The following is a 23,649-nucleotide window of genomic DNA, read 5'->3' as shown; positions in this document are numbered from 1 at the left end:
TCCTTATTAAACTTTTAAAAATTCTATCCATGTCCTATTTTGTCCATGAACTTAGAAATTGGTCAAATTGTTATTTAAACCCTCCTAATTAATATTCCAAAGCAATTTCATACTAAAAACTTCTAGAATGTAAGTTTTGCAAATTATTCGATTTAGTGCCTAATCTCAACTTGAGCACTTTATGCATAGAATTTCATCACGAAATTTTCACACAATCATGCAATCATATCATGAACCTCAAAATAATAATAAAATAAATTTTTCTACCTCTGATTTGTGGTTTCGCAACCACTGTTCCATTTAGGCCCTATTTCGGGATGTTACATTTCTCCCCTTCTTTAGGGATTTTCGTCCCTGAAAATCTTACCTGTGAAGAGATTTGGGTACTGTTTTCGCATAGCCTCTTCGGGTTCCCATGTAGCCTCGTCTACCCCATGTCTATTCCATAGTACTTTCACAAGTGCAATACTTTTGTTCCTTAATTGCTTTACCTCTCGAGCTAGAATCTTAACCGGTTCTTCACCGTAAGTCATGTCTGGCTGAATCTCAACCTCTGTCTGAGAAATCACATGTGACAGATCTGAATGATAACGACGTAGCATAGACACATGAAATACATTATGAATCTTCTCTAACTCAATCGGCAAAGCTAACCAATATGCTAATGGTCCGACTCTCTCAATCACTTCAAACGGTCCAATAAAACGTGGACTTAGTTTGCCTTTCTTGCCAAATCTTAGAACTTTCTTCCACGGGGATACTTTCAAAAAACTTTGTCACCACTTGATACTCAATCTCTTTTCTCTTCAAATCGCATCGACTTTTGTCCGTCGAAGTCGCTTTCAAGCAATCTCGATGATTTTACTTTCTCTTCGTTTCCTTAACTAGATCAACCCCGTAAATCTGATTTTCCTTAAGCTCTATCCAATACAAAGGTGTGCGACATTTACGTCCATACAAAGCTTCATAAGGTGTCATCTTCAAACTCGGCTGATAACTATTATTGTAGGCAAACTCTACTAATGGTAAATATTTTTCCCAACTGCCTTGAAATTCCAGTACACAACATCTAAGCATATCTTCAAGTACCTGAATAACTCTCTCTGACTGACCATCGGTTTAAGGATGGAAAGTTGTACTAAAACTCAACTTAGTGCCCAAAGCCTTCTGTAATTTCTTCCAAAACCGTGAAGTAAATCTTGGATCTCTATCTGAAATGATCGATAATGGTACCCCGTGTAGTCTGACTATCTCTAAAATATACAACTCGGCCAACTTGTCAAGTGAATAATCCATACAAATTGGGATAAAATGAGCCGACTTCGTTAACTTTTCAATCACAACCCATATCAGATCTTTCTTTTTGATAAACGGCAATCCTGTCACAAAATCCATAGTAACTCGATCCCATTTCCACTCGAGGACTAGCACAGTGCAATAAACCCGAAGGTACCGATGTTCGACCTTTACCTGACAGATCAAGCATCTAGAAACAAACTCTGAAATGTCCCTTTTCATTCCTACCCACCAGTACATTTTCTTCAAATCATTATACATCTTTGTACTACCTGGATGAATAGACAAAGAACTACTATGTGCTTCCTGTAAGATCTTTCGAATAAGGTCATCATTCTTCAGTACGCATACCCTGTCTCGGAACATCAAACATCCGTCAGAACTGATCTGAAAATCTAACTCTATATCCGACCCACGCTGATCTCTTTTGGCTAACAACTCACTGTCATTTTTCTGAGCTTCACAAATTTCTTCAAGAAACATCAGTTTAGCTCTCAACTCAGCTAAGATAAAACCATCATCTGATAAGGCTAGACTAGTGTTCAAAGCTCTTAACGCAAACAAAGATTTCCTACTCAAAGCATCAGCAACAACGTTTGCCTTACCTAGGTGATAATCGATCACTAGCTCATAATCCTTAATCAACTCTAACCATCTTCTTTGCCTCAAATTCAAATCTTTTTGAGTCATCAAATATTTCAAACTTTTGTGATCAGTGAATATGTGGCACTTCTCACCGTACAAATGATGTCTCCAAATCTTCAGCGCAAAAACAATGGCAGCTAGCTCTAAATCATGTGTCAGATAGTTCTTCTCATGTGGCTCTAGAGGCATAAGCAATTACCTTCCCTTCCTGCATAAGTACACAACCAAGTCCATTCATGGACGCATCACTGTAAATCACAAACTCCTTACCTGGTTCTGGTTGTACTAAAATAGGAGCTTTAGTCAACAATGCTTTTAACTTGTCAAAACTCTGTTGACACTTCTCAGTCCATTCAAACTTGACATCCTTTCGCAGCAATCTTGTAGCGGGGTAGCTATCATGGAAAATCCCTCTACAAATCGTCTAGAATATCCGGCAAGACTAAGAAAACTTCTAATTTCTGGTACATTTCTAGGAGGCTTCCAATCAACAATGGCTGAAATCTTGCTTGGATCAACCTTAATACCTTCACCTTAGACAATATGTCCAAGAAAACCAACTTCTCGTAACCAGAACTCACTTTTGCTGAACTTGGCATACAACTGATTATCTCTTAGAATCTATAAAACTGTTCTCAAATGCTCTGCATGTTCAATCTCATCATGAGAATAAATCAAGATATCATCAATGAACACAACTACAAACTTATCCAAGTACAGTCTAAAAATTCGGTTCATTAAGTCCATGAAAATGGCAGAAGCATTAGTCAAGCCAAATGGCATCACAAGGAACTCATAATGACCATACTTAGTCCGGAAAGCAGTCTTCAAGACATTTGACTCTTTAACTCGCAACTGATAGTATCTGGATCTTAAATCTATCTTGGAGAACACAGTAGCTCTCTTCAATTGATCAAACAAATCATCAATTCTAGGCAATGGATACTTGTTCTTTACTGTTACCTTGTTAAGTTGCCGATAATCTATGCACGATCTCATCGATCTGTCTTTCTTTTTCACAAATAGCACTGGTGCACCCCATGGTGAACTACTGGGTCTTACAAAGCCTTTGGGAGAATTGTGACAACCCGAATTAGGCCCTAATCAGAATAGTGGTTTTGTGACCACAAATCTGAGATAGAAATAATTGTTTTATAATTATTTTGGGGTTTATAATATGATTTCATGATTTCGTGAAAATTTCGTAATGAAATTCTATGCATTGAGCGCTTAAGTTGAGTTAGGGACAAAACCGAATAAATTGCAAAACTCGTGTTTTAGAAGTTTTTAGTATGAAATTGCTTTGAGATATTAACTAGGAGGTCTTAAATAGCAATTTGACCAATTCCTAAGTTATAGACAAAAGTTGGACATGGAGGGAAATTTTTTAAAAGTTTAGTAGTAAGGGCATTTTGGTCATTTGTATATTAAATGAAATAAAATGGGAAAAATAACACAAAATTGGTCATCATCTACACTAGTTGCTGCCGATATTTGCTCTCCTCCATAGCTAGGGTTTCTTCAACTTTCAAGCTTCATAATAAGTGATTTCAAGCCCCGTTTTTAATGTTCTTCACATTTTTGAAATCCTTGTAACTCGGTTTACCTATTTCTACCATTATTTCGAGTTACGGTTTATGTTTAAAAATTTACCCATGAATGATAGGCATGTATTTTGTTGTTTTATGGTAGAATATAAATGTTTTAAGTTAGGAGAACGATCTTTTCTAAGCGATTTTTAACGAAAACGAGCAAAACGGCATAATCAATAAAAATACCTATTGTTCATAACTATGTGTTAGAGTGAGAATTTGATGTTGCCATAGAAGAGAAAAATGATCAGTAGGTCATTAAACGTAAGAATAAGGGCTGAAATTAATTTTCTAAGCCTTGGGGCAAAATCATAATTTTGTAAAAGTTAGAGGGCAAAAATGTAATTTTTGTATAATGTGATTTTTGGATTAAAATAAATAGTTCGAGTGTTAAATGAGCTAAATATGTTGTTATAGATCAAGAAAGGCGTGGAATCGACCTCGAACGGGGGAAGGAGAAAGTTTTGGACTAAATTGCAAAATTCTCATATTTTGCACCGAGGTAAGTTTGTATGTAAATAATACATTAATTTCATTTACATTCTTATATTTCAGCCTATTGGAAGAATGAAAATAATTAATAGAGAGAGACATCCCGATTGAACATTCGAAAAGATCGAATAAAATAGAGGGAGTGTAGCTAGGTCACATGTATGGTGCTGAGAGCACATCATGTGTACAAGAAAACTACGAGATACTATGTAGTAGCTAGGTCACATGTGTGATACGAGATGTATCCCATGTAGACAAGAGAGCTACGGGAGAGATAAATGTAGCTAGGTCGCATGCGTGATTCCAAGTGAAGGATACCATGTAGACAAGAGAGCTACGAGACAAATCGGCTAGGTCACATGAGTGGTACTAAGTGTTCACCATGTGTACAAGAGAGCCGAATTAAATGAAATATGATGGTGGGGCTGTGTGCTGAAACCATCAAGTATCGATGATTAATCTGAATTGTTCAACGGGATGGCTTTGTGGTGACATTGTAGTCATGGGCCTTTACTTGTGATGTATGAAATGTGGTGAAAATGATTTGTGATATATATATATATATATATATAAGTTAAAATGAGGTTAGTACAAAGAATGTGTGAAAGAGTGAAATTAGCATTAAAACTGTTTTGGACAGTAGCGGTGATATGATTTTGAAAAATCACCAAAATTATAAGGAATTTAATTAGAGGTTGAATGAGATGTGAAATTAAAGCTTAATGAGTCTATTTTCATATAAAAGAAACAGAGCAAGCAAAGGAATTTTATATTTTGAGATATTTACAATTGTGTGTGACTTGCTCAGGATGACTATGTGATCCCCTGTTTCAACTTTGAAAAATCATTAAAAATTGTACAAAAAAAATTAAGAAATATAGTTTATATTCCTAAATTCCTTATTGAGTATAGTTTTAAATGAAATAGGTTTCATGGTTATTTGAATTGTGTACTGATAGAAATTCAATTAGTAGTGAACAGAGGTCAGATCAGTTGAGCTGTGTAACAGGGGAAACTTTAACTAATAAACTGTACTAATTGGCTGAACCAAAAATTCTAGAAAAAAATTAGTAAGAAGTTTTATAAGTCTAGATTCAGGAAAATTTTATGGATTTAAATTTCTAGTTTCTTAACTCAATTTATGATTTATTTAGTGATCGTAACGCAGGAGGGACAGCTTGATCAAATCGGAGTAAATTGTAAAATTAAAAATATAATATAATTAAGTTATGTTGTAAACATATTAGATTCCTTATTTGTTATTTATATACTTACTTACTAAGCTATAAGCTTACTTTCTTTTCTCTCCTTTGTCTTATAGTGTCATCCAAATAGCATGGAGTTAGAGATCGTTGAAGATCTACCCGCACTATCAATACTCTTGGTATTTGAACTCAACATTTTGAAATATGGCATGTATAGCAGACTTAGTTATTTTGTTACGTGTCATAATTGTCTAGGTTTAAAATACTAATTATAGTATCAAACTAATCATTTTGTATGAAGCCTTTGAAATCGGTTTGTATTGTTAATGGCATATGTTATAATGATTCATGATCAAATTGCACGCCATATTTTTGTTGGGTTTTATTTAATAGTATATACTATAATTTGTTAATACCTCGTACCCTGTTCCAACGACGGATACGGGTAAGGGGTGTTACATATCTGTTAATTCCTGCAACTGAGCTTTCAATTCTTTCAATTCCAACGGAGCCATTCTATAAGGAGCAATAGAAATGGGTGTGGTACCGGAATCAACTCAATGCCAAACTCAACTTCTCTAACAGAGGCAAACACGGTAGTTCTTCCGAAACACATCGGAAACTCACATACCACGTGCATCGATTCAATTTTCAATTCGGATCTTTAGTGTTCAACACAAAAGCAAGATAAGCTTCATACCCTTTTCTCAAACATTTCTGAGCAGACATAACAGAAATTATGGGAAATGAACTATCTGACTCTTCTGAATTAACCTGAAGAATTTCACCATTTTAACACTTCAACTCAATGAATTTCTTTCCACAATTCACTATCACATCATGTGCAGTCAACCAATCCATACCAAGAATCACATCAAACTCATCAAATGGCAATAGCATGAGATCGGTCGGAAAACAGTAGCCTCTAATCATCAAAGGACAATTTCTACATACTTTATCTACTAATACATGCTTGCCTAATGGATTTGATACTTTAATCACAAATTTTGTAGATTCTATAGGCATACTTATACTAGGCATCAATTTCTTGCAAACATATGAATGAGTTGAACCCGGATCAATCAAAGCAATGACATTAATATCATGTAGAGAAAATGTACCCGTAATCACATCGGGGAAGGATGCCTCTTCGCGTGCACGAATAGCATAAGTCCTTGCAGGGGCTCTAACATCTGGTCTCACAGCCAAATCTCTTGAGGTACCTCTGTTACTTGCTCCTACTCCCGGTTGCCTCGGTGATCTGCCTCTAGTAGAAGCATTTCTGGATCTACCACTCTGTGTTATCTCTCGATTAGCCACCTCTGGACATTCTCGTACAAAATGATCTAGAGCACCACATTTATAACAAACATTTTCGCCTGCCCGACAAGGACCATAATGAAGTCTCCACATCATGGACACCCTGATCTACCCTGTCCAACATTACCTACACTCGCAGTCGAGGTGGCCTGAGCCTTCGGATCCTTAAAATTGCTGCCTCTATTCTGACTAGAATACCCGGCTGAGAAACTAGATCTGGTAGAAAACTCCTTTGGCCTTTTGGATGTAGCCTAGAATGACCTGCTCATCTGTCTCTTCCTTGTATCTTGTGTCTCTATCTCAACTTTGCCTTTTCTTTTTAACAGCTCCTCTGCCTTACAGGCTCTCTCAACTAAAATAACGAACTCTTTTATTTCTAGGACACCCACTAACAGTCGGATATTATCATTTAACCCATCCTCAAAACTTTTACACATGATAGCCTCTGTGGACATACATTCTCGAGCATATTTACTAAGGCTAAAAAATTCACGCTCATAATCGGTCACTGTCATATTACCTTGTTTCAATTCTAGGAATTCCTTTCTCTTCTGGTCAATAAACCTCTGACTGATGTACTTTTTACGAAATTCCTCCTGAAAGAAATCCCAAGTGACCCTCTCCTTTGGTACAATTGATACAAGTGTCTTCCACCAGTGGTAGGCTGAGTCTCTAAGAAGTGATACTACACATTTCATACATTCCTCGGGTGTACAAGATAATTCGTCAAAGACTCTGATAGTATTTTCTAACCAAAATTCTGCTCTTTCTGCATCATCATCTTTTGTTGCTCGGAACTCTTCTGCCCCTTGTTTCCTGATTCCATCAACTGGTGGCTTTTCTCTTATCATGTACCTGTGACTGAGGGACCTTGAGCTACATGGGTAGCCTGAGAATCATGAGGGGGTGGAGGTCTAACTGCAGGATTCGTACGAATGAACTCGGCAAACCAATCATTCAAAGCTTGGAAGAGAGCTTCTCGAGTCACTCCTCCCTGATCAACTGTTACTGGCCTATTCTCAGATGGCGCTGCCTCTTCCACAGGAGCAGGCGCATTACTTTCTACATCATCATCACCAGCTCGCTCGGGATCCATTACTATAAAACAAAATATTTAAAAATCGTCAGGAGTCGTCACACTATCAAAATACAGGTATGGCATGTATAGCTAGACTTTTACTCACACTAACTGTTCTGAGAACCGACTAAACCTGATCTGATACCAATAAATATAATGCCCCCATGGCCGAAACCGTCACCGGAGTCAAGCTTTAGGTGTTACTAAACTTATCTTACCTTTTAAACAACTCTAAACCACTTATTTTAATTTTCGGAATAAACTGTTTTTCTGCGTCATGGTTACTTAAAAATTCATTTCTCGAGTTTCAAAACTCAAAATTAATATCCGTAAATTTTTCCTGAAACTAAACTCATATATATACCTACTAATATTTTCTAGAATTTTTGACTTAGCCAATTAGTGCAGTTTATTAGTTAAAGTTACCCCTGTTTCAGAATGCAACTGCACTGACCTCTACTTACTACGAACCACTTTTCTCCCTGTACACAATTCATATGACTATACTGTTTGTTTCTTTTAAAACTAGATTCAATAAGGATTATAACCATATAAAGTACACCATCTAATTATTTTTTTAAAATTTATGGTGAATTTCCAAAGTTAGAACAGGGGATCCAGAAATCGCTCTGGCCCTATTTCACTAAAACTCAGATATCTTATAAAATACAAAACCTTTACCTGTTTTGCTTATTCCATATGAAAATAGACACAATGAGATTTAATTTCATATATTATTCACCATCAAACCATGTCTCTACAATTTTTTTTGTTATTTTTCAAATTCACGTTTTTTCTGATACTTGAATCCGTTTTTAAGTTACTTTCACATTTTTCATAGTTTTCATGTGATAGTTACTACTTAATCATACATACTATTAAACATGTATATCATCAGCCATTCTATTAGCTAATCACTACCAAGTTCCTATACATGCCATACACAAAATGAAACGTCTAACTATACCAATGTGGTTTCTTCGATAGTGTGATCGGGTCTCCGACGTTTCCTTCGATCCCCGAGTGGCTTGATAAAAACTATAAGAAAAAGAAAATAAAGAGAGTAAACACTAGGCTTAGTAAGCTTACAAGCAAATAAATTACAACATTCAACATAATGAATAATTATACATAATGTCACCTAGCCTCATAAACTTTCTTTACTTCTCATTTTCTACCTTTTTCTTTACTCACTTACCTTCTTTCTTACGACCTTTCACTATTCATAAATATAATCTACCTTCCCTTTGCTGATAATTCACTGTAATTTAACGTGTACAATGACCCGTTGAACCACTCGAATACTAAGGATAATAGGGTCGTTCTCGCTCATCAATATCCTACCAATGCCATGTCTTCGACATGGACTTACATGAATTATTCCTGTCTCCAATGCCATATATATATCTAATATGGGCTTACATGGCTCATTCCTGTCTCCAAAGCCATATATCTGATATGGACTTACATGGCTCATTTCTCATCTCCGTCTCCGTCTGTCAACCCCAATATCCTAACATTCCTAAGGTTCAAACGGTGCTTCCTAATGCTTTTTCTCTATCACTTTGCCTTTAATTTGACTTTAAATATTCTCAAAAAATAAGTATATAAATGCTGGAAATTGACAATAATAATGTAAAATAAAAGAATATTGCATTTATTTATCAAACTTACCTCGATACAAAATGTGACTAAACTTTACAATTTAGTCCTTTACTTTTCTTTTCCCCGATCTACTCTCGAATTTCGCTCTTCTTGATCTATAATAGCAAATTTAACTTATTTAATATTCACATTTATCAAAACATTCCTTGACCCAAATTTTGGAAAAATTATATTTTTGCCCCTAAACTTTCACATATTTTCACTTTTACCCCAAGGCTCGTAATTTAAAATTCATCCTATTTTCTTATGTTTTATGACATGCTGATCATTTTTCCCTTCTATGACAACATCAAATTCACACTCTAACATGTACTTATGACTATTAGGTATTTTTACCGATTAAGCTCTTTTACTCGTTTTCACTTAAAACCGAGTAGCACAAGTTGTCTAACATAATTTAAAACCTCATATTCAATCATAAAACATCAAAATAAACACTTTTCACCTATGGGTATTTTTCCAAATATGAACCCTAACTTAAATTATTGCTAGCATAAGCTTTATCGAGCTACCGGGACTCCGAAAACGTAAAGAACATTAAAAACGGGGCTTGGAATCACTTACTATGGAGCTTGAAAGCTTGAAACAAACCCTAGCTATGGAGAACCCTTGAAATTTCGTGCTAATGAAGAAGATGATGAATTTTGTGTTATTTTTCCCTTTTTATTTCATTTAATATCTAAATGACCAAAATGCCCTTCCTTATTAAACTTTCAAAAATTCCATCCATGTCCTATTTTGTCCATGAACTTATAAATTGGTCAAATTGTTATTTAAACCCTCCTAATTAATATTCCAAAGCAATTTCATACTAAAAACTTCTAGAATGTAAGTTTTGCAAATTATTTGATTTAGTCCCTAATCTCAACTTAAGCACTTTATGCATAGAATTTCATCACGAAATTTTCACACAATATGCAATCATATCATGAACCTAAAAATAATAATAAAATAAATTTTTCTACCTCAAATTTGTGGTTTAGCAACCACTGTTCCGTTTAGGCCCTATTTTAGGATGTTACAGTCATTTTGCCAAAGTCTAGGGGCAAAATGGTCATTTTACCAAGAATGTGAATTTTTGATTTCTTAATTATATTTAGTGATTAAATGAGTGTATTTTGCTATTATAGATCAGGAATTGCCAAATCTGACCCTAGACCGGGTAGCGAGTAGATTAATTGACGAGTCGTCTACATTTTGTAATCCGAAGTAAGTTGTATGTAAATAAAAGAACTACATTTCTACTATGTATGTTCGAATTGTTATTGAATAGATATAGCATGGATTGCTTGATTGTGGGATTGAGAATGTGTAATGATCATTGAGATAGTAGAGTCTTCATTGGGACCTTAGGAAGTAAACTGGATATGCATACCGTAACATTTGGGTCATGCATGTGAGCTAGTGTAAGACATGTATGGGACATGCATCGGCTACGAGATGTGTTAGTGTAAGACCATGTTTGGGACATGGCATCAGCACGGATATGTGAAAGCCAATGTAAGACCATGTCTGGGACATGGCATTAGCATCTTTCCCATGTTTGAGGCTTAATGAATATCTGGTGATACTCCGAATGGTTCAATGGTGAATGTTATGTTTTTTGAGCTAATGAGGAAAGTATAACAGTGTTGTGAATGATACAGATACCTAATTAGTATGTATAAGATATGAGCTCAATATATATATAAAATGTGACTTGGATGCAATCAGGTGAGTAAGTTACACCTATGCCTACTTTGGTGTTAAGAGCATGTTGGTTATAAATAAATGTTGTAGTATACTTATTTATATGCAATTTACTAAGCTTTATGCTTACTCCCTTTCCTTTCATTTTTCTTTCAGTGCTGCCTAACTAGTTCAAGGATCACCAGAAGTCAGAGATATTGATCTCACTATCCACCGAAACATTCGGTATAGTTGGATTTATATTTTTGAATATGGCATGTATAGGGTTAAGACTTATTATTTTGAGTCTTTGAGATTTGGCCGAATGTGTTGGCTTGGGATAGATCCCACACTTAGTTTTGAGTCATGAATAATGGCTAATAATTATTTTGAGTTTATAAAAGGTGCATCTTAATGGTTGAATGAATGCCTATTGTGGCTGATTTGATTATGAAATCTATGCTTGTTTTGGTATTGGTGGCATTTGCATGAAATTAGGTATGCAAGGGTGGCAATGAGGCTTGGTAAATAGCCTTATATTGTCCATGGGCGTGTGATAATATGGGAATGCTGATGTCAGAAATAGAATACCCAAGTTTTTGCACATGGCCTAAGGCACGGGGGTGTCGTGGCCGTGTGGGGGACACGGGGCCATTGACACGGGCGTGTGTCTGGCCGTGTAAAAACCCCTGTAGGTGTGAAGTAGAATTTAATTCCACACGGGTATGTTACTCTTCCACATGGGCCTGTTAACCTTCCACACAGGCGTGTGCCCTGTTTTAAAGGCAAATTTCTTAGGGTCGAATTAAAGACCTGGAAGGGTTTCGAATATTTTTCAACGGTCGATTTGGGGCTCATAGGCTCATAACAATAAGTTTAAGGTAGAAGTTGAAGAAGTTTTATCTTGAACCGAGTCTCGGTGACTTGAGGTTATTCGAATGCATGAGATCAAATTAGGTAATGTCTTGTACTTCGCCCCGGCGTGGGTTACGGGTATAGGGTGTTACACCTCATGACCTCGTAAATATTAATTATTAACGGGCTGACATGTTGAAATTGTGGTCCCGAAACTACTGTTTCCAATACCACTGAGAAACAGGATATTACAATTCATAGTAATGTTTTTCCATCTTCATCAAACAATAAGGCAATAAATTCTACACATATTACTATTTATCAATTACATCAAAACTCAACAATGGTAGGTGTCAATGTAATCCTCCAAATATTTATAAAGAAAAATAGTAATTTTATTTTTTACATTCTTTAGGTTCAAACTAATTAGACCTGTTCAAGGGTCGGGTTACTTGCCCGAAGGCTCAATCAATTTGAGGGGATTTTAGTAAAAATATTAGGTTTTTGAAAAATGAGCTTCTAAAAAAAGTTAGACTTGTTTAAAATATGGGTCAAGTTCGAGCTCAAGCATTCAAGGCTCGAGCCCAATCCAACCCTTTTTCGATGTTTGTAGTGCATATTATTATGTTATTTGTATATATTATGTAAATTATTAAACATAAAAAGTAAATATATAATAATATATAATACAATAATGTAAACATATTAAAAAATTAAGTTGCTATATATAATTTAAAAAAAATATAAATATTAAATTGAAATATTAAATTTACCGTTTATACTTTAACCAAATTTCAAACTCACATTCGGAGAGGAATCGATGGTTGGGACTGACCCGGCCCGGCGATAGAAATCTACGTGCCTCCTATAAATGAAAGCGTGGAGAAATGATGTGTTTGAATCTCATTGGCGAGCAGAGCGGAAGCTGTGCCAGACGAAGTGGTTTCACTCTACACGGTATCGAGCGGTTTAAGCTCCGAGAAAGATTCAATCTGGGCGAGAGAGGAAGTTTACAAATTGCCGAGAAAGTGACGGGAAAATAAGAAAAATGCCTAGACCGAAATCACCGGTGTCAATAGCTTTATCGTTTCTCTTCACATTCTTCAGCATCTCAAACGCTTTTTACGGACCGTCGTCGCCAGTGCTTCAGCTTACTCCTTCTAATTTCAAGTCCAAGGTAAATCCGTTATCCTTCGCCATTCAATTATCGTAAAGAAGTGGAAGAAAATAAACCAAAAGACGGAAGGGGATCAGGATTTGTGTTCAGTTAAATGAAATGAAATGCCTCGTGTTTCTGGATCACAAGATTGAAGAACTTAAATACAATTAGAAAGGAGTTAATACTTTAGAATTTTGTCACTTAATTAGGATTTTGTGACAAAACTACCTTTATTTTTTAAAATATTAAGAATTAGGTCATTTCTCAGGCTAAGAGAAATGATTCAATATTTTCAATATTCAAGTTTTCTATTTTTTTTACCTTTTTTGTTTGAATTCGAGCAATGATCTTTAATTCTCGTTGCCAAATCACCTATACCTTGGATTTGGTTTTTGCTATTTCTTTAATATTTGAAGAAGGAAAGAGTCAAGCTTGTCGAGGAGAATACCTTACTGATAGAGATTTTTGAATTGTTTTAGGTTTTAAATTCGAATGGAGTTGTTTTGGTTGAGTTCTTTGCGCCTTGGTGTGGCCATTGTCAAGCTCTAACACCTACATGGGAGAAGGCTGCCAATGTTTTGAATGGAGTTGCTACTGTGGCTGCTCTTGATGCTGATGCTCACCAGTCCCTTGCAGAGGTTTGGGGAGTTTCAAATCTTTCAAGTTTTAACCATGCTTTGTCCTTAAATATAAGATGTAATCTACGTTTTACTTTGTTGGTCTGCAGAGTTCTTTGTGATGTCTAAACTACTTTTGCATTTTCTTCCCTTGATTAGGGCTGTTCTTTTCTTTTTTCGCCTTGCTGAAAATTTTAAATGTAGAAATGATATGAAACCTTAGGCATATTGCAATTTGGATGGGATTCTCTGTTTCGTATAATCATCTAGTATCTGATTTGAAATTCTTTTGTCACTTCTAATTTATGTGCTTATAGTCTTTTTTCTGATTGCTACACAGGAATATGGGATTAGAGGGTTTCCGACAATAAAGGTGTTTGCACCTGGAAAGCCTCCAGTAGATTATCAGGGAGCAAGGGATGTCAAACCTATTGCAGAATTTGCCCTCCAGCAGGTCTGCTGCAGTATGTTGATTGATTGAAGAATCATGATTTTATTGGATCATATATATGTTGTGGCAGGATGATAATGTTATTCAATTCAAATCTTTTACTTTTTTAAAATAATTTGCATCTATCAAAAAAGACAGAATTGGTTTTGTGGTGGTAATGATCTGCATTAGTGTGTAATTTCACTTTAAGAAAAGAACTACTGACATTTGACAAGATGCTGCTGATGGCGAATATTTAGTAATAGTTGAATTTGATGTGCCATGCAACTGCTACTATGTCTTTTTCCCTATCTATTTGCATTGCATATGTATATGGAAAAGCATATGGAAAATTGAACAATACCTTTGTCACTTCTCAGACACATTCCCTCAGCCTACTGCTTGAATCTGATTCCAATCTACCCATGTCATATGCCTGCTTGTTTAGTAGAAATTCTCATTGGTACTAATTTCATGAGACTATGTAGGAAAAAAATGTGTTTATATATCTATGGTGGGTGCCATACATGTATAAGTTGTGCCTATATATCTAAATATGTCTCACGGTGCCATTTTGGCTGTCTATTATGCTGATCTGTCTATTATGGACTAAGAATATGAAGCTCATTTTTAAAAAGTTTAAAAGTGAAGTGCATGTGTATCACTTTTATACTATTAAACGTTCTTTCTATGACATGAGTTGAACTATTACTAACTATTATGTATTATACAGGTAAAAGCCCTCTTGAAAGACCGTTTGGCTGGGAAAGCTTCTGAAGGATCCGGTGAGAAATCTCAACCCAGTGCATCAGTAGAATTAAATTCCCGCAACTTTGATGAATTGGTGCTCAAAAGTAAAGAACTTTGGCTTGTGGAGTTTTTTGCACCTTGGTAAGCATGTTAATTATTAATCTAACACACATCAAAGCACAATGCTTCACTAGCATCTCTGACTAGGAATGCCAATGGATTATTAAAATTGGATATCCTGCACTATTCAATCTCTTTGTTTTTTTTTCCAGATTTGGATAATCTAGAATTGGTTAGTTTCAGATTTGGATAGGATATTACTATCATGTTGGATTCAGATGGCAGCCTTTAGATATCTGATATCTGAACCATGAAAAGTAATTGGATTCAGATAGGGATACATAAAAAGCAGTAAATACCTGATCCGTTGTCATCCATGATCACGGTAGACACGCATGCATGCAACTGCAAGTTTGAAATGTTGTTTATGTTTCTTGTGATGTAAACATATTTTGATCCTTTGTTTGTTGTCAAGGCTTTTTATGTTTGATTTTCTTTTAAAAAAAGAATGCTAAAAAGAAAAGAATAGTATTTATATGGTTGGGGTAAGGAGAGGGAAACGAAAGGGAAAATAAGGGAAAGGAAGAATCTTTCCCTTGTTTGGATCGGTATATTTGTTTTAAGCAAGGGAAAGTAAGGGAAATTGAGTATCCCTTACTTTCCTTTAAAATACTTAGTTTTCATTTACCCCAGTTTGGGGTAAAAACTAGAGTAAGGAAACGAAAAGGATTTTTTAAGATGTAAATTTTTTTTTATCTTCATTTTCTATATAAATTATTTTATAAAGGGTCATAATTGTAAAAAAAATCATAATAAATCTTTTCCTTTCCTTTCCACAGGTTAACCAGACAAAGATTATTAACATTACTTTACTTTCTTTTCCTTTAATAATTTTAACTATCCAAACAAAATAATAGGTAATCCTTTTCTCTCCTTAACCCTCCTTTCTTTTCCTTTAATATAGTTAATCCAAACATAGGGTAAAATAAAGATTGTAAAAAGAAAAGAAAATCCTGAATGACACGTAACTAGCAATTTCTGAGTTCAGCTCTTTCTCTGCTTATTTTAGCATAAGCTAGTAAAGGTGCATAGCAACTAGAACAGTAAACTCAAATAAACAGTACCGCAACCATAAAGAATAAATGGTTGAAATAGCCATGTATCTTATATTTAATTGTGTACTAGTTTTCTCGAATGTAGTCATGAACAATTAGTAATTGACTTGAACTTACTAAAGTCAAATAGATAAAACAATTGACTTTTCCTGTACGAACATATCTCCAAAGTTGTAAAATTGATTGCAGTAAGTTTATTTTGGTTTAGAAAATAAAAAACAATGCAGAGGTTGCAATCGAAAACCAATAGGATTAAATCAATCTCAATGCAATGGCATATATTAATTGGTTCTAATAATTTTTAAATGAAATTTTGTACCAACCAACTCAATTCTTGCTGACATAGTTCTTTAAGTTTCTAATTCTTATCTTCTGATTATTGTGATTACTACCATATCAATACTTCCTTACAGGTGTGGACACTGTAAAAAACTTGCTCCTGAGTGGAAGATGGCTGCTAATAACTTGAAGGGGAAGGTGAAGCTTGGTCACGTTGACTGCGATTCAGAAAAGGTACTATTTAAATATAATTTTACTTGAAAGAGCCACAATTCACGACTTTGTAGTTGGAAATTTATGCAGTAAAATTTTTCCTTAATTGCTTTGAGGTTTGAAACTTGATATTGCAAGTTTATGACTAGCTAGCTGTAATCTGAGAATGTTATCATACCCAGAAAATATTTTATGAATGCTTTTCTGAATTAAATATGACTCTTTCTCCATTTGGACATTAAATTTCCATTTCCCATGAAACATTTTTAGATTAGAAAAGGGATTGTTTCTCTTTTCTCTATATAAGTGCTTCTGGATTTTTATATGTTTTGATGCTGTTTTAATGGGGTGTCGTTAGCAGTCTCTCATGAGCAGGTACAAGGTGCAAGAATTTCCTACCATCTTAGCATTTGGTGCAGACAAAGATGGTCCAATTCTCTACGAGGGTGCTAGAGCTGCATCTTCAATTGAATCATTTGCTCTGGAGCAGCTCGAAACAAATGTTGGACCTGCTGAAGTGACGGAGGTGATTGGCCCAGTAAGTCTCGCACCTTTGTTTCGACAATAAATTCATTTTTGTTTTTCAAGCCATGGAGTTGTTTGCTGAGAAGTACAATCTTTGCAAGTAGGATGTCATGGAGGACAAATGTGGTTCGGCTGCCATATGCTTTGTTGCTTTCTTACCTGATATTTTAGACTCCAAGGCAGAAGGCAGGAACAAGTACCTGGAGATGTTATTGTCAGTTGCAGAGAAATTTAAAAGAAACCCTTACAGGCAAGTAAATAGAAGTTAAAATCAAGGCTTGTCTCCTGTTCTTTTTTCATTATCATTATAAATCATCAAATATGTGTGCAGCTATGTTTGGGCAGCTGCTGGTAAGCAACCAGATCTTGAGAAGTGTGTAGGTGTCGGTGGGTATGGGTATCCAGCTCTTGTAGCCTTGAATGTGAAGAAAGGAGCATATGCTCCGCTCAGAAGTGCATTTGAGCTTGAGCATATCATGTAAGTGTTCGATTTCCTGCATTGTCCTGAATATTATTACCCCACCTCTTGCGAATGAACAATAATCTTGAATACGCAATAAATAAAAAAATGTGTTTCAGTGAATTTGTTAAGGAAGCCGGGAGAGGAGGGAAGGGAAATTTACCTCTGAATGGCGGTCTGAACATCGTAAAGACAGAAGCATGGGATGGGAAAGATGGGAAAATCATTGAAGAGGATGAGTTCTCCCTGGAAGAACTCATGGGAGAAGATTGAACAGCAACTGCAACAGCAAGCAAGGATGAGTTTTGATTAAACTGAAAATAGAAGAATTGGGTTTAGGCAAAATTGGATTTGAGTTTTGATGTTACGGAGAACCATATTTATAGGAGACTTTGTTTTCTTTTCCACAAGGAAATTAGATTTCTTCGTCTCCATTATCTTATGTAAACCCTTCAATGCCTTTGTTTATCGGGTAACGAAAGGTTTAAAGATGGTCACTCTCACTCACTTTGTCCTTGTTACAAAAAGATCGATTGGGCTAACCCTTCAATACACATAAAAATTTGGATTGCACGTGAAAAGCACTTTACTTTTGAATTAGTAAGTAAAAAATAAAAAATAAAAAAAAAAGAAACTATGAATGTAATTTATTTGGATAAATCAAATCGTTAGAATTTGATTTCACAATTTGATGTGAACTTCGACGAATTGGGTGTTAATAGTTTGGATTTTTAAAGAAATTAGAGATCAGGTAAATTATAAGAATGGTCAATTAATTATACAATTAATTCTTGATTATGATTATGCAACTATTAATTTTCTTTAAAGTAAATATTTTACTTACTCTTTCATTATTTACTTAATGGAAATCGTTTTGTTTTATTGGCTCAAAAATAAATTGAACTCACCATTGTTTACACATTTGATCAATTTATCATAAATAAAAAATTCAACAAATTTAGCTCTTATAATTTGTTATTTTACTCCCAATTTATAAAAATTATAAAAATCTTAAAAATTTTAAAAGTAAATATAACTTATAAAAATATATTTTTAAAAAATATATATATGAGAATATTTTAAAGATTTTTGTAATATAACTTATAATTTTTTAAAAAATTATATATGAGAATATTTTAAAGATTTTTGTACCAAAATGACTTTTATAAAGTTGCAAATATCAAATGTCATGGCATACTTGAGCTAGAAATGATAAACCACACGAGAATATTAGAGCTTGAAACTGGTACCATCTCTGTAGTAAAGAGTAAGGATATCGAAGTTGGCGTCATCAACCCAACTATTATTTGGGGTTTATAAACTTGTTACTTTTGACCCTATTTTTGGATTTTAATTAGGCATATGAGATGAACAATGTAAAAAAAGAAAAAAAGACTAAATAAAAGAGATTGAATAAAAATAACTTTAATTTTAGGTTTTTCACATGTTTGGTTGATGAGAAAAGTAAATATAAAATTTAAAAAATTTAAAAGTAAATATAAAAATATTTTAAAAATTTTAATATATTTTATAATTTTTAGAATTAGAACTAAAATGACAAATTTTGTATACGTTGAGGGCTAAATTTGTTGAATTTTTAAATTTAGGATCAAATTGAGAGAATGTGAAACATTGGAGGCTAAATTTGTTTAATTTTTTAGACTTAGGATCAAATTGAGAGAACGTAAACATTCGAGGGCTAAATTTATTATTAGGCCAAGGAAAAACCCACGTTAGACTTTCGTTACTAATTTAACTGCAAGAGTGAATAAAATATTTAATTTAAAAATGAGTGATTAAATTGAAAAACTAATAATTGAATGCCTAAAATAAAATTAATTGAACAATTGAGTAACTATTCTTAAATTAATTCAACAATTGAGTAACTATTCTTACACTTTAACCTATTATAAAATAATGAAGTATCATTGACTATGTAGTCAAATGAGAGTTAGAAATCTATTATGAATGATTAAAGATTACAAAATTCACTTTTGAAATCGTTAAAAAGTGAACATTATTGAATATTGTTTTATTATGGTTATCATTTGATGCCATCTCGATAGTTATGTGTCAAGGTCTTAAAAAAATCATATATCTTAAACCCTAAAGGCAACATTAGTTGTAGGGTATTTTGAATTTTGTTTAAGATTTGACAATCAATTAATTTCACGATTAATTTTTCACTACATTTGATCCCTTATTTGTGAAGGTTATTAAAGATTGTTTTATTAATATTTAAGAATGGAGTTTGAATTACATGAAATTTGAATTATTGGCAAAAGTTGCAATTAAAATTATTAGTTATGCCACATTTTAATAGTTTTAAGAATGGAACAATATATAATCTTATAAAAATTTTTACAACCCATGAAAATTTTGAAAACTTATTATTTTTAGCACCTATTGTTAAACTAATTGAGAGGGTTTTCGTTCTCGTAGCTTTTGTCATACTGAATCTTTTTCTTTTTATCCTTGTTAGCCATCAAGCATAACACAGTATTTCTTTGTTTAGATATTGCAAGCGATCTTCTCAAGGTATTATAGTAAGTACTCATTTGTAAGCTAGATGCTATGTTTCCAAATTACTTCTTGCATTTTTGTTATTTGAACTTATCACATCAGCAATCAAATCATTATTTTTCGCATTCATCAAAATATTCATAAATGTTTGCAATTCTTAATGTCGGGTTCAAGCTCTTGAAATTTTAGCAGTCTGCATTTAAAGTGCTTATCGACAATAAAGAAAGAAACACCAAAACCTAAATAAATTAAATGTATAATGATAATTTTAGTTGTTTACTCTCTTTTTTTTTTTTTGTAATTTGTCTTATTATTATTTTTAATCACTTTGGTCTTTTAACTTTCAAATTTCTATAATTGTTTTTTCATTAAATATAAAAGTTGACCATTAAAATTTTAAGGACAAAACTTACATGAAAGTTCATGTGTTTACAAAAACAAAAGCAAAAATTAGAAGTTAGAAAGAAAAAAAGTCATAAATTTCTTAATTTTTTTTAAAAATTATACATGTTAGTAATGAAGTACATGTAGATTGTCATGTGGGGTACCATGTCATTGCCATTAATTTTTGGGTAAACTACAAAAATAGTCACCTAACTATGCCTTTGATTTAATTTTGATCACCCAACTTTTTGAAACTAAATATTTTAACCACTTTCCGGTTAGTTATTGATAGATGAGTAATGAAAAATTGATGTAGGCTTTGTTTATTGGCCTAATAACATATTTAACCTTTCAGTGTTTACACATTCCATTAATTTTATCTTAAATCTAAAATTCAACAAATTTTCCCTTAAATGTTTACAAAATTTGTCATTTTAGTTTGAATTCTAAAAATTCAATAAATTTAGCTCTCAACGTGTAATGTTTTTTGTCAATTTAGTTATAATTTTAAATTTTCAAAAAATAATTAAAACCTTTATTTTTTAAAAATTCCTTAATATACCTCCAAAACCTATTGAATAAGAAGATTATTTAACACTATTCGTACTCCAAAACCCATTGAATAAGAAGATTATTTAACACTATTAAATCTTGTGCTCGTTTTAAACTCATGTTGCTTTCTTGAATATGATAAAAATAACAATTATTTAAACTATTATAGAACAATTATTTTGAATTTTTTTCTTATTTTGAAAATATGAAAATACCTAATTTTTAGTAGAGCAAATAATGCAATATTAAATCTTTCATGTTAAGTTAAGCTTTATTAAGTTAAGCTTTATTTGATAAATGTTTTGATATAAAAATTTAATGTTTTTGAATAAAACTTGATAAATTTCGAGTGACAATTTGTTTCAAAATATTTATAAGAGATAAACTTTTAAATCTATCTTTCAAATACTTAGAAAATATTTTCAACTTGTTAAACAATTTTTCCAAACATTTTTATAAGTGTAAAACTGCTCCCAAGGATCAAAGTATCGATACCTCCTATATGGTATCGATATCTCTGCCTGATATCAATATCAATTTGAGCTTTAAAATTTCAAAAAAATTGAGCAAAAAAAATATCGATACCTTTCACAAATTATCAATACCTTATCCTTGTATCATATCGTTTTAAGGTTCGATGTTTTAAAAATTAAAGAAAAATTACCAGAGTATCGGTACCCTCCCCAAGGTACCAATACCTCATAACAAGTATATATACATCCTTATTGTATTGATACTATAAGCTTAAACAATGACTAAATTTAGGCATTAAATGCCCAAAGTATCGATACCCCTTCAAATGTTTCGATACTTTTTGTTGCAGGAGTCATTAATGTTTTGGTTTTTACCCCCCCAATGGCTCAATTCATTTTCCCAACAACCTCAACAATTGGAAATCAATAAGAGGCCATAAATACCAGCTTCTAAATCTTCTACAATTAAAAGAGAGAAACAAGAGATCAAGAGCTATTAAGAAACATCAAGAAATCTATTACCAACCATTTGTGCTTAAATTCTTCATCTTTTTCTTGAAAATACTTGTGAGCATTCATTGTATTTTCTTAGTTTAAGTGTTTTTAGTGGATGTGTGCTTCAGTTGCAAGCATTCTAACCTTGTCCTCAAAGGTTCACCAAATTAGTGAATTTGGGAAAATACTTGGTGGCGAAAAGCTAAGGTAGTGAAGCAGGCAATTGGGTTTGAACCACTCTAAAATGATTGTGTTCATTATCTCATTTTCTTATCCTTGCTTCAAAAAAATTTTAAAAGGCCAATTTACCCCCTTTTGGCTATTTCAATTGATCGATTGAGCTAACATTTCATGAACTGAAAATTCTAGAAAGGTTATTTTTCCCTTGTTATTTCTGACTTGTACATGTCATCAGTAACATCCGAACTTGGGTAGTCCAAGTACATTTCCGAGAAAATCTAATCCAAGAATTGAAAATATGAGTTGAACTGAACCAAGGCAGATAACTTTTTCGATCTATGTCCCATGAGGATGTGCAACTTCATCTCTCTAACAGCCATCAATCCATTTTGTGTTCATTTCTTTTTTTCCTTTCTCTCTAATAGTCATTTTTATATTTTTTTTATCCATAATGTTTTTTTTTGTTATTTTCCATTTTTGAAAATTTTAGAATTGGAACTAACATGACAATTTTTGTAAATGTTGCAGGTTAAATTTATTGATTTTTTAGAATTATAACTAAAGTGATGAATTATGTAAACATTGAGGGCTAAATTTGTTGATTTTTTTTTAGATTTAGGATCAAATTAATAGAATGTGTAAACATTAGAGACTTAAATTTGTTATCAAGCAAATAAAAAAAGCCCACGTCAGCTTTCCGTCACTTATATAATGACAACTAACAGGAGGGTGATTGAAATATTTAATTTCGAAAAGTTTAAGTGACTAAAAAAAATTAATAGTTCGATGACCAAAATATAGCTAAAGACATAGTTGGGTGACTATTCCTATAGTTTACCTTAAAATTTTAACAATCCAATCAAAATTTTCATTCAAAGAAAAGTAATTTGAGTAAAATTTAAAGTTTGAGGGCTAAAATGATTAAAAAATTAGGGTCAAAATAATAAAAAGTAAACATTAAGGGCTATTTTATTATTATGTCTATATTAAACATATTAAAATAAATATAAAAGAATACTTACAATTGCAATAAAGTTTCAATTATCTTGTATAATGGAAAAGGTTAATAAATTTCATACTATTGTGGTGCTTAACAATTCAAGGTATGGGGCTCAAGTGAACTTGGACACCTATTTAGTCAAGATCCTTCTATTTGAAATTAGGATTTTGTATGTAAGGTGTAGGGTTATTTGGAAGGCCGTTGACACCCACAAGTGTCAAGGTCATTATTACTACAAGGGATTCCTACTGAATCTAATAAAGGTGAGTGAAGTAGCATTACATTGATCTCAATACCATGGGTGTCGAGTTCAAGTTTTTTTTTATAGTGATTCTCGATACAAGACAAAATTAACAAGAACTATATTTTCCATTATGTTGGGGTCCTTGTAGTATTTCAATATTTATGGGTGTCAATTTAAGGTTCTGAAATTCTATAAATATGACACTTGCCACTACCTTTTTCCTCATCCCATGAAAATATAAGAAACTGAAAAGCAAACCCATGTCCTTAATATTTAAATAAAAAAATTGAAGCATTAATATTTAGGGTTTAAGATTTATGGTTTGATTTTAAGGTTCATAATTTACAATCATCCTATAAAAATACATATACTAA

General features: G+C 33.1%; 1 protein-coding gene across 1 annotated transcript; it reads left to right on the top strand.

The window, feature by feature from the left end:
- The first annotated feature begins 12,623 nt into the window (after window positions 1-12,623).
- On the top strand, window positions 12,624-18,005 carry LOC108454067 (protein disulfide-isomerase like 2-2-like). Its single transcript, XM_017752377.2, has 9 exons — window positions 12,624-12,993; window positions 13,455-13,613; window positions 13,933-14,046; window positions 14,756-14,913; window positions 16,361-16,460; window positions 16,801-16,977; window positions 17,069-17,214; window positions 17,296-17,442; window positions 17,544-18,005. Exons 1-9 carry the CDS (start codon window positions 12,865-12,867, stop codon window positions 17,695-17,697), a joined length of 1,284 nt encoding a protein of 427 aa, XP_017607866.1. The 5' UTR covers window positions 12,624-12,864; the 3' UTR covers window positions 17,698-18,005.
- Window positions 18,006-23,649: the final 5,644 nt, after the last annotated feature.

This window comes from Gossypium arboreum, chromosome 7, assembly GCF_025698485.1.
Source record: "Gossypium arboreum isolate Shixiya-1 chromosome 7, ASM2569848v2, whole genome shotgun sequence".
In the NCBI taxonomy this organism is placed as follows: Eukaryota; Viridiplantae; Streptophyta; class Magnoliopsida; order Malvales; family Malvaceae; genus Gossypium; species Gossypium arboreum.
The sequence above is the reverse complement of the archived record's forward strand: the minus strand, read 5'-3'. Positions and strand labels throughout refer to the sequence as shown.